Source organism: Vigna unguiculata, chromosome 3 (genome assembly GCF_037176805.1).
Source record: "Vigna unguiculata cultivar grain cowpea cultivar isolate G323 ecotype 2 chromosome 3, ASM3717680v1, whole genome shotgun sequence".
NCBI lineage: Eukaryota > Viridiplantae > Streptophyta > Magnoliopsida > Fabales > Fabaceae > Vigna > Vigna unguiculata.
The window spans coordinates 29,189,268-29,201,863 of record NC_140794.1 but is presented as its reverse complement, the minus strand read 5'-3'; the positions used below and the strand labels follow the sequence as shown (position 1 = coordinate 29,201,863).

The following is a 12,596-nucleotide window of genomic DNA, read 5'->3' as shown; positions in this document are numbered from 1 at the left end:
AGTGTGAGTCATTTCAGGGTGTTATTTGCTTCCAGGGTGTGAGCTGTGTTTTCTTTGCAATAGAGGCCAGTTGTCGGCGTGCATCTGAATTTGTCTACCGGAGTAGAGGGTAGCGACAATGTTGTGGTTGTTAAATACATATAAATAATTTAGTTTCGAATTTTTTCTTGTAATTTTGTAAAAGTGAAACTAACTCTTTGTTACATATTATGAAAGATATATGTAAACAGGAAATAGATATTATGATTTCACAGTATTCCATTTGGTTATTTTCGGTGCATTTATTTTTATCTCCGCACCTTATTTCTTTCTCTATTCTTCTTTGAGACCATAGTGCCAACAGACTGGTATTCAGAGCCAAAAGATTTTGGGAAAAAAGTGTAGTCAGAGGAAGAAATCATGTCAAGATTTCTTCCTGGAAATATGTTGATTCTTGATGGGAAGAATTGGAACAGATGGAGTGTTCAAATGCATGCATTATTTGGCTTTCAAGATGTTCTTGATATAGTCAAGAAGGGCTACAATCAACTTCCTAAACTTGCGACTAAAAACGGGCTTTCAAAGAGAATAAATAGAAAGATTATAAAGCATTATTTTTTCTCCATCATGTGTTGATAATGTCCATTTTAAGAAGATTGTTTATGCTCAAACATCAAAGGTTGTGTGGGATGTGTTGGCTCAAGCTTGTTCTGGTGATGACAAACTTAAAAAGGTGAAATTGCAAACGATGAAATGACAGTTTGAACTGCTTGAGATGGAGAATGGTGAAAAGATAGCCGACTATTACTATTTTTCTAGGGTGCAAATTATTGTGAATCAGATGAAAGCATGGGGTGATCCTATGTCGAACCAGATAGTGTTGGACAAGGTAATGCAGACTTTGAGTGAGAAGTTCAATTACGTAGTGGCGGCTATTGAAACGTCAAAAGACCTCTCCACGATGAAGGTTGAAGAGTTACAGAAAACTCTTAAAGCCCACGAACAGTGGCTGCTTGAGATGGAGAATGGTGAAAAGATAGCTGACTATTACTATTTTGCTAGGGTGCAAATTATTGTGAATTAGATGAAAGCATGGGGTGATCCTATGTCGAACCAGATAGTGTTGGACAAGGTAATGCAGACTTTGAGTGAGAAGTTCGATTACGTAGTGGCGGCTATTGAAGCGTCAAAAGACCTCTCCACAATGAAGGTTGAAGAGTTACAGGAAACTCTTAAAGCCCACGAACAGTGGCTGCTTGAACGCGATCAACAAAAAGAGAATGATTGTGTGTTGCAGGCCAAAGTGAATTTCAAGAAAGAGGGTGGCAAGAAACACTGGAAGGGCAGAGATAAAATCAAGAATCATTGTAAGGGTAGAGGTAAGCAGAATGATTCTCACAATTGTAATTCTGATAGTGATAAGGGTGTTGAAATTCATAAAAAGAAAGGAGGAAAGAGTGTGTGGAAGGGCAAAGGAAAGAAAAAATTTGATAAATCAAAGGTTCAATGTTGTAATTGTGGAAAGTGTGGTCACTTTCCTTATGAGTGTTGGTCTATAAAAGGATCGAAAGTCAGTGAGGAAGTGCATATAGTAGAGGAAGAAGGGAGTTCTAGTTCTGAACATGTTATGCTCATGGCAACAATAGAACCAGATTCAGAAGATAATAATTGGTATGTTGATACGGGGTGTTCCAATCATATAACTAGACATAAGGAGTGGATAGTTGATCTTGATTCCAATATCGAAATCAATGTCAGATTTGCAAATAACAGTTTTGTTATGGCTGAAGACTTGGTAATGTAGTGATTCAAGGAAGCAAAGGTAATACAATTTTAATTCATGATGTGTTGTACATTCCTTCCATGAAAAATAATTTATTGAGTGTTGGACAACTAGTTGAAAGAGGATATTCGTTCAAAGTAGATGATGCAAGGCTAAAACTGTATGACTAAAAATCTAGACTCGTGTTGAAGGTTCCACTTGTTAAGAATAGAACTTTCAGGACAAGTATATTGTTTGCATCCAATTAAGGGTGTAATTTTTCCAAGTAGTATATTGGTCAATTGTAGTGCAACAAGGTCGTATCCATAAGAATTTGGTAACTAGATCAATGGTCTATAATTTAACTACAGTTTGGCAATGGAACAATAACATTATTTTTTGTTTTAGTTTTGTTAAAGATAGATTAAAATAGATTTGAGAGAGATGATATTGATTAAGACATTGGGATTGAACTTGGCCTCTTAACTTCACTATATTGCCCTTAATTATCTATATATTATGTTCTTTATTTCTAGTGTTCCTAGAAGTACGTTTCACTTGTAGATCTAACCACATGTCTGTGAGAGAGAACCTAAGGGTGTCAGATGCAAAATTTCTCAATCCAGTGGAGGAACCCTTACTTTGAGAACAATACTCTTTAAACCAAGTAAACCCGCACATCCATGTCTAGTATATGCCAAGGATTAGGAGACTTAATTGGATCTAAACACCAGACCAGATGTCTTTACATCTAGTGCTAATGAGGTATGATGATTGGCCAAATCACCACGGAATGAAATACAAATCAAGTAACCAACATGTAAAAATAAGAACACAATGCATATATAATCAAGTGCAATATAGAAAGAGTTTATAAGTTACATTCAATCCCAACTATAGAGAAATTAACTACGCATAATGATGTATACAAGATGAACATGGAGTAGCTTTCTTCCTTCCATAGCTTTTACAAGATATTTACTAAGAACTAAAATGATCTAAGTGTTTATCTCTCTAGAATATGTTACAGAACTAGCATCAAAATCAACATGAAAAATCCAAGGGTCATGCCCTGTATTTATAGGTATTCAAGTACTGCTCTAGCTTCTAAGTTTGAAGTTTAGCCATGGAGGTTTCCTCCCTAAGTGGGTTTCTTCTCAAGCTTGGGCATCCCTCTTTTGCAGGTTAGCAATGGAGGTTTCCCAGCCATGAAGGTTTCCCTTTGATGCTCAACTTCAAATTTGGAGCTTGATGTTTTCTTGAAGTGAAGGTTTTCTAAAATGACGTTTAAGTGCTAAATTTGGCTACTTAGTCACATGCTCATAATTTGACTTTCTTAGTTTATCTCTCTTACTTGAGATGTAACTTTTGGCAGGTTGGCACCAACTTCATAATTTCCTTCATTTTACCTGCAAAACAACATAAAAGGTATTAAATTCCACTTTTTATATTTTCTCATCACCTCATTCTGTAATTATGTAAAATTGTGGCATTTCTAATGATTTTTACATAGAATTAATGCAAGATAAGTGTCTAAATGACATGTAATTTAACTAATACTAAACACTTATCATCTATCAATAGCTTCTAGGTGTTTAGTAGTTTTAATGGATGATGATAAATGGTTATGGCACCAGAGATATGGGCACTTGAATTTCAATAGTTTGCGGCTGCTTAGTTCCAAGAAAATGGTGATTGAGTTGCCCAACATCCAAATACCTAAAGCAATATGTGAGGAGTGTGTAATGAGTAAACAAGCAAGGAAGTCTTTCAAATCTACTGCATTTCACAAAGCAGTAGATTCACCTGAGATCATTTATTTGGATATTTGTGGACCTATTGAAGTACTTATTGATGGCTTCTTCTTGTCTCCATTGAAGTTTGCATGAAGAATGGAGGCTCCATGGATGGTGTTGGATGCAGAAGCATGAAGGAAAGAAGCTTAAGGTGTTTAGTTGGTGTAGGTGAAAGGATTCTTAAGAGAGGTGAGGCCAACTCCTAAGGAAGAAGACTAGAGTAAACTAGAGAAGAGTTTACTATAAGGTAAGAGCTCAAAAGAGATTTGTGCACAAATTTGGGCAGTAATTCATTACTCAATTGCAAGCTGAAAAATACATCTCCTAAGCCTTCTATTTATAGACTAAAATGAGACCATGGAGTCTCCAAAAAATGGAGGGAAAAAGGAGTCCAGAAAGTTGAATTTTGAAGCCAAAAAGGAGCATGTGGGAGGTGTGACTTGTCACCTAAGAAAGTCACACTTGTCTTGCCATGGGAATCTAACTCTCATCCTTGGAGAGCAAGTTTGAGAAGCTTCTAGGCTTTTCTAGAGTAGACACACTACTCTCGGCCCATTTGGCCCAATTCCTCTTTTTGGTCCAAAATTACTTCTAAAGCCCAATTTCCTCTAAGGCCCAATACTTGACCCAAAGAAAACCCTATTCTATTAGGGCCAAAATACAAAGCCCAAAATAAAATCCTAATCTAGTATTTACAAGTAAAGAGTACTAAGCTAGGTTTTCACATATTCCTTAGCCTATGTGAAGTTCATCTTGGGCCTTGCATGCGCATTTAAGGCCCATTCGTCTTGTATTCTCCTAGCCATGGCTCTTGTTGTAGGTCCCTTGGCTCAAGGCATCTCATCATCTCCTCCCTCTTGAGAAGGATTTGTCCTCAAATTTGTAGTCTCTGCCTCATCATTTGTACCACCTACAAAAGGTATTAAGTCAACAACATTAAAGGTGGCATGCATATCATAGCCTTCAGGCAACTCTAGCCTATACGCATTATCATTTACTCTTTTCAACACTTTAAAGGGACCATCGCCTCTAGGACTAAGTTTAGACTTTCTTTACTTAGGAAATTTATCCTTTTTAAGGTGCAGTCACACCCAATCCCCTTCTTAAAAAATCATTTCCCTCTTCCACTTATTGTTGTACTTAGTATACCTCTCTGTTTGTTGTTGGATTTGGCTTTTAATCTTTTCATGCATTTTCTTAACAAAATCATATTTTGCCACCCCTTCTTTATGAATAAAATCAAAAGATGTAGGAAGTGGTAGCAAGTCCATGAGAGTGAGAGGATTAAAGCCATAAACAACTACAAATGGAGAGATTTTAGTAGTCCTATGAACTACTCTATTGTAGGCAAACTCAATATGGAGAAGGCATTCATCCCAAGATTTGTGATTCCCTTTCAAAATTGTCCTTAGCATTGTAGACATAGACCTATTAACAACTTTAGTTTGTCCATCAGTTTGTGGGTGACATGAAGTAGAGAAATAAAGCTTAGTTCCTAGCCCTGACCAAAGTGTTTTCCAAAAGTGGCTAAGGAACTTAGTGTCTCTATCAGAAACTATGGTGCGAGGTATACCATGAAGCTTGACCACATCTCTAAAGAAAAGCCTAGCAATGTTGCAAGCATCATCCACTTTGTGGTAGAGTATAAAATATGTCATTTTGCTAAATAGATCTACCACCACAAAAATAGAATCAAAACCCCTTTATGTTCTTGGGAGTCCTAAGACAAAATTCATGCTTATATCTTTCCAAGGAGCTGAAGAACCAGGCAAGGGGTGTATAATCCATGGGGCATTGTCTTAGACTTGGATTGCAAACATGAAATACATCTATTACAATGCCTTTGGACATCCTTCCTCATATGGAGCCAAAAGAATTTTTCTTTCAAAAGACCTAGGGTTTTTTCTACCCCAAAGTGACCCATTAATCCCTTTTCATGTGTTTCTTGGATAAGGAGTTTTCTTTGTGAACATAGGGGAATACAAATTTTTCCTTCTTTAAACAAATATCCTTCATTCACATAGAAACCTCCTTGAGGTCTTTCCATATACTCAACATAAATAGAGGAAAACTCAGAATCTTGAACATACATTTATTGAATGTGATCAAATCCAAGAATTTGGGCTCCTAATTTTGAAAACAGTGTGTGCCTTCTAGACAAGGCATCAACCACCACATTTCTTTTGCCCTTCTTGTACTTTATCACATAAGGAAATTGTTCTAAGAATTTCATCCACTTAGCATGTCTTTTATTCAACTTGTGTTGGCCCTTCAAGTATTTTAGCGACTCATGATCATTATGAATGACAAACTCTTTGGACACAAGGTAGTGCTCCCAAGTTTGAAGGGCCCTAACTAAGGTATACAATTCCTTGTCATAGGTAGGATAGTTGAGGGAGGTACCATTAAGTTTTTCACTGAAATAAGTAATGGGGTGTCCTCCTTGCAACAACACGACACATATTCCTACACCGGATGCATCACATTTTAGTTTAATTAGTGAGTTTTTCTGAGTTGCTGAAAAGCAGACTTTTGTTTTTCACCCCAATTAAAAGACACATCTTTCTTGACAAGCTCATTGAGGAGTGATGAGTTCAAATTTTTGCCCTCATTTAATATTTAAATTTGGGGATTTAATTGAATTTTCTGTGCTTAAAGATTGATTTAATTAGGATTTGTGATTATTGGATTTATTGAGTAAGTTTGGTAAAAGTGGCGTAAAAATTGATTTTAGTTGCATAAAATATTATTGGATATTCTAACGTTTGTTAATGCAGCTCGAATTTATTTTTGGTCAATTAATAGTGTGATTTTGAAATATTCAAAGTTACAAAATAAGTCCAAAATCAAGAAATTCTGGAAAAGAATAAATCAGGAGCTAAATGCACCCCCAGATTTTATTTGCACACTCCTCCTGCAAGTGGACCACAAAAACTTGTTCTGCACCCCCAGTTTTCACTAAGTTGCACCCCTCCTACCACTTAAACTCCACTCAACCAGATCATGTCATGTGACAATCCCCACCTTTTAAAATTAACCAACCATAAGCTGCCACGTGTCATAATCCTCCACTCACCAAATTGACCACTTAGATCTTGCCACGTCATCATCTCCTCCATCTCACACATGAAACCCTAACCCTAATTTCCCTTCCACCCACCATGGCAGCCGCCGCCGCCATCTCCTCGCCGGAAACAGCAGTAACCTCGCGCTTCCTCCACCATCATCTTCCTCCTTCGCGCCACCTTCACCTGCAACGCACCAGCGGCACCATCTCCGTCAACCACCATGAGCACCGCAACTCCGCCACGCTCGCACCATCTCATGGCAGCAGCGGAGACGTCCGTCATCACCGTTCTCGCTGCAGTAGCGCAACCACGATGCACCATCTTCGTTCGCACAACGGCGCCACCGTCTTCCTCCATCAAATCGCGACCATCTTCTCCGCGTTTTCGAGCCTCCGTTCCAGTAGTTCTGCGTAGCCACCGCGCCACCTTCATGCCACCACCGCAGACCTGCCACAACTTCGCAGTTCCGTCATGCCACCTCCATTGCAGATCTCCTCCGCGAAGCTTGTTCCGCGCCACCACAGATCGGTCTTCTTCTTCCTTGTTCGCAGACCAGCAACAACGTCCGAACATAGACCAAATTCGTGCAACACCATCTTCTCGCCACCACCGCAGACCTTGCGTCTCCACACCACGCCAGAAACGCGTCCGCACACCACCTGAACCAAGCCAGTGCACCGCACCACCACAGTTCAGCCACCATCTTTTCTTCACGGACCATGACGCAGCACCACCACCACGCCCATCGGAGCAGCCGCCATTGCCGTCAGTCGCGTCGTCACCCACAAGCCTCCATGAAACCCTAATCGCAGGAAACCCTAGTCTGGAGAGAGAAAGTGCACTCTGCGCCATGTGTCAGCATCTGATAGGCAGTCAACTGGTCAAACTCTGGTCAAATTCTGGTCAATTTTGTAAAAATGCTTAAATAAGAGGGGCAGAATTGGAAATTGGACAGAAATTAAGTTGCTAATTAATTAAATAAAAATAAAAGATTTTAGTAACTGATAGATAAAGCCCAAAGTCCAGTTGAAGCCTATATAAAGAGACTTAAGGGAGCAGAAGCGGGGAACACAATTTTTTTACAATTTACAACTGAGACAGCTGAGAACTCTCTGGTTTTGGCAGATACCGTCTCCACCACATCTCTCATTCTTTCTTTTATTTTCTCTCCTTCATTTCATCATGTATTCCATCAAAGCCATGGAGGGCTAAGCTTTTAGGGTTGATTCCACTGTAATTTCTTAACTGGATTCTGAGGTTAGATGAATTTATATGTTTTGTTATTTTGATTATTGTTGTGGTTTTTGTTTATCTATGTCCTTTGCTTCTTAATTGAATAGAAAATAATGATTTTAAATCTACATGCATGCTAATCATATGAGTTAAAAGGTTTTTAAATTAAATTGAGACTTTACTTTGATTTTGTTTAGAAACTTTCATTTGATTAAATAAGTTTTTGCCAATAATTGAGACTTTAATTTGATTAGAGGTAATTACTTTAACTAAAATTAGTCAAGACTTTACTTTGATTAATTAAGTTTTCTATTTGGTAAAGAAACAAAGGAATAGACATGATTAGGCATAGTAAAATTAATTGAGACTGTACTTTGATTAAATTTACTATGGACAATCTAACAATTCTCACTTTTAATTGAGACTGTACTTTGATTAAAAGTGAGGATGCCAACAAATGAATTGAGTCTTTACATTGATTTATTTGTAAATCAACAACAATAATTAATTTAACAATAATCTCTAAATAATCAATGAAGAATCTGATTTAGAAAAAGCAGTGGAATTGACCTATTTACTATTATTGTGTTTACAATCTTCCGTGTCATTTTCTTTGCACATCACACATCAAAATCCCCCTATTTTTATAGTTGCTAGTTTTAATTGCATTTTTAAGAATCAAATATTTGAGATCAATTCCGTATTCGTTGTGAGACAACTCAGGGTTATTTTAACCCACCCTAACTATTTTGTTCACCCCAATTAAAAGACACATCTTTCTTGACAAGCTCATTGAGGAGTGAAGTCAAAGTAGAGAAGTTAGGAACGAATCTTCTATAAAAGCTTGCCAAACCATGGAAGCTCCTAACTTCTCCAACACTTGTAGGAGTAGGCCATTCTTAGATGACCTTTATTTTTGTAGGGTCAACATGAACCCCATTTTTGTTCACAACAAAACCTAAGAAAACTACATTATCTACACAGAAAGTACATTTCTCACTACACGAAAATATAATTTTAGTAGGGGATTATTAGGTGGGGTTTCAATAGCCTGTAGTAAAAACTTAAGTTAGAGGAAATTTTAGAAAACGTATCGAGGGTTTCTTGAAACCCCGGTAAAGTTTGAATATTTCCTTGTTTTTTTATTTTTAATTTTTTTTATAATTTTTAAAAATTAGACAGAGTTTCTCATTTCCGTGCGAACCCTAGAAAGAAGGACATGTTCTCGGTCGTTCTCTCTCGATGTTTCACCATTCTCCACCGTTCTTCGCCGTTCTCTCTCGATGTTTCACCATTCTTCTTTGATGTTCCATCGTTCTCCGTCGTTCTCTCTCGATGTTCCACCATTCTCCTCTCCACCGTTCTCCCTCGATGTTTGAAGGTCTAGGTAATGAAGATTTTTCTCTCTGCTTCCAATTTCTTTCTCTGCTTCTTATCACTCTTTCTCTTTCGATTTCATCTTCGTACTTTTAATTTCGATTTCGTTTTCATTTTCCTCGTTCGATTTCAATTTTCCTATGTTCGATTTCGATTTCACTACTTTCTATTTCGATTCCTTGCTTCGATTTCATTTCTCTACTTTTGATTTCGTTTCCCTAATACTGTTAGTTATTCGAAGAGGGCAGATGATACTGAGGATTTATCATAAACCTTAGAGGTATATGCGGAATTTGTTGTTGTCTTTTCTCTTGGGTTCCTTTTGTGGCAGTGATTTTTCTTAATATATTTTCATTTGTGGACTAATTCTTCTTGTGATTTAGAGTGCCAATAAAGAAGACATTAAGAAATTCAGTAAAGGATGTGTGAAGAAGTTTTCTGTAAGGTGACCAATAATTAATATTGATCCAATTGGGAATTCAACAGGTATTGTTGGGTTGGGAATTCAACAGTTACTATTCATTTCATTAGCATTGTTGATTACAAATGTTTTCAAATAATTATTCCTATTTAACTTTTCTTGTCTATGAGTTTCTTGTCTACATTTGATTTTTCTTATATTGTATTAATATATTCTCTCTACTTTCCTCCTCTTGAAGCCTAGAAAGAGCGGAAGGGAACTTTTCATCACTCTGGTTGCTGCCAGGTTAATCAATTTATATCATGAATAAATGCACAGGTTATGCAAACAATATTCATTGTATTTTAATGGAGTTAGCTTGTTCAACCAGTTTCTATTTGAAATTATTTATATCAAAGAATACTGTCACTTTTATGTTATTTGGTCATTTTTAATAATCTCAATTTGAAATTAATATAGTAGAGATGTATCAAGCAAATCTAAAAAGAAAAGAAAACAAAGGCTATGATCTGTTGAATATATTGATATCTACTAAAATTGATTCATCAATCAAAGTGTCTTACACCTTAAATTTCTTAAGACTCCATTATCTAGTACCATATATTTGCATTATTCACAAACTTTAGCTTGGGTATGATAGTCAGTAACAAACTTTAGCTAAGTGGTCATGGACGTGTTTTTGTAAGGCTTCCCTCGTGCAGATTATTTTAGCTAAGTTATTTGTTAAAGTTATATATTGTTTTACATTTCTTTGTGGTAGAAATGCTTAAACATAAATTAGCAATTCTAATACCTTATTGTCATTTTAAATATAGCTTGTTTGCACAGTAACTCCATCATCAAGTAGTACTGAAGAGACACATAACACATTGAAGTTTGCTCACAGGACAAAGTACATTGAAATACGGGCATCACAAAACAAGGTATGTTAAATTTGATAATTGTTTTTCGATTAAATTAGAATTTTATTGCTACCAATGACAGAGTACAATATGTGCACAATATAAAGAACAAGAAACAACACCGAACCTTTCTTCTACATAAATCCATTACTTGTATTATGCTAGAAAACAAGAAGAGAACATGAGCTTATTCATAAGATCTTATGAGCAACAAGTATGCCACAGTTCCCATTGTTATATTCCCTCCATTTATGATATAGGTAAGAGTAATGTTGCACTTCAATAATGAATGTTAGGAGGTGTTTTCACTTTATAGATGTATATAAATGGCTTACATGCTGAGTGTAACCACTCAAGCAGATTCAGAATTGTTTCCTCTAAATCTCGAAGTTACTCTAATTCAAGGCATTGCCATTATAATCTTAGTTCACAAAAGTAGAACTCTGCCTTTGACCACCCCATTTCATTAAATCTCATTTTGGTGGTAATCGATGGTTTAAATACAACTTGGGTATACAAATCATTACAAACAAATAATCATCCTTTTAGTTTGAATTTTCAACTGACCGGACCATCTTGTCTTTAATGAAATGTGAAATTATCTTGTCTTTTAGGCACAATTGGACAGTTTTGCCTTCAATTTTATTGTGTATCTTTCTAGGATGATAAAAAAACTCTTCTGATAGTTGCGTTGACTGTGGTGAAGCAGGTTTTTGGGTGCGCCTCAACTCTTTTGATCGTTTTTCAGATATCTTGCTCCATGTTCATTTGTCTGGTATCAAGATTTACAGCTGGACTGAAAGCGAAAATTGGAGTATTTTTCCCCATGAAATTGCTCCATTTTCATTTTCTTAGAATGCATATACTATTTGAAGTTAGTGTTTTATTTAATAGCTTCGGGACATCATTAACTTCTATTGTGCCTGTTGCAGAATACTTTCCAGGTCAAGATTAGTGGATTCTATTTGATGTCCAATATATTCTCATTGAAAAATATGATTTACTTTTTGTTTATATTATGGCTCAAGATACATGTAGGAAGTTTATTAATTAACTAAGTGGCTGTGAAAATAACTTCTTATTTTGTACTAATTCTGATTCTTCTTTTTTTCTATTTAATTAACTTTGTTTTTTTTTTCGGTCAATAATATACATTTAAATTTTTTAATCATATACTTTTTCTTATTTGGTCTTTATATAATTTGATTTTTCAGATCCTGTTGAAGATTGAATTCATTAAAGCGTATCTTACACACTATTTATGCAATTTTAATCTAATTCTAATGTTACAAAATCACAACCCAACACTCACTCAAACTGCAATGGATGTCACTATCACATAGTAATAGTTTTTAAAAATTAAGAAATAATTACATGACTCATTTAAAAAAGTAAATAAAATTAATGAAACACATTTTAGTACAGTTAAATGTCATAATAACCACATATGGCAGTATTGGGGTTTCAAATACTAGGCATTAGTGGGGGTTTCAAAACCCCCAGGAAGTAGTAGGGGTTTGTAACCCTAGGCAGTGGTGGGGGTTTCAAAAACCCCAAGCAATAGTGAGGGTTTCAAAAACCCCAAGCAATAGTGAGGGTTTCGAAAACCTTAGGCAATGGTGGAGGTTTCAAAAACCTCAAGTGTAGCAGGGGTTCAAAAACCCCAAGTAAGTTGTACTTTACCAGGGGTTGCTAAAAACCCCCAATAATCTGTTAGCTACGCTAGCTCTTTCAGGGGAATTGTAAACCCCTGGTAAAACCATTAGTGGGGGTTAAAACCCCTAGAAACGCTAAATATAACCCCCACTAAAAATAATTATTTTTGTAGTGTCTCTTTATTAGCAAACAAATTATTTACCCTAAGGATGGTAAGGACAAACCTCAGATGGTCTATGTGCTCATGCAAGCTCTTGTTATAGATCAAGATATCATCAAAATAGACAACCACAAACTTTCTTATGCACTCTCTAAGGACATAATTTATTAGCCTCATGAATGTGCTAGGTGCATTAGTAAGCCCAAAGGGCATCACCAACCACTCATATAGTCCAAATTTGG

The 12,596-nt window shown here is 36.3% G+C and overlaps 1 protein-coding gene and 1 long non-coding RNA gene across 4 annotated transcripts; both read left to right on the top strand.

Annotated features, from left to right (window-relative positions):
- Positions 1 to 1,063: 1,063 nt before the first annotated feature.
- On the top strand, positions 1,064 to 1,783 carry LOC114175269 (uncharacterized). Its single transcript, XM_028060051.2, has one exon. The coding sequence runs from the start codon at positions 1,064 to 1,066 to the stop codon at positions 1,781 to 1,783; it is 720 nt and encodes a 239-aa protein (XP_027915852.2).
- A 6,980-nt stretch (positions 1,784 to 8,763) lies between these two features.
- On the top strand, positions 8,764 to 11,552 carry LOC114176128 (uncharacterized). Of its 3 annotated transcripts, none has more exons than XR_003602971.2 (6): positions 8,772 to 9,225; positions 9,447 to 9,495; positions 9,599 to 9,701; positions 9,875 to 9,954; positions 10,452 to 10,559; positions 11,248 to 11,552. It is a non-coding gene; the product is annotated as an uncharacterized LOC114176128 (long non-coding RNA). The 3 variants fall into 3 exon arrangements; XR_003602970.2 differs by having other exon boundaries at positions 8,793 to 9,225; positions 9,875 to 9,921; XR_003602969.2 differs by having other exon boundaries at positions 8,764 to 9,225; positions 9,875 to 10,559.
- Positions 11,553 to 12,596: the final 1,044 nt, after the last annotated feature.

Bases quoted from the DNA above. Each gene is read 5' to 3' on its own strand.
- LOC114175269 (XM_028060051.2), top strand. From the start codon at position 1,064: ATGAAAGCATGGGGTGATCCTATGTCGAACCAGATAGTGTTGGACAAG.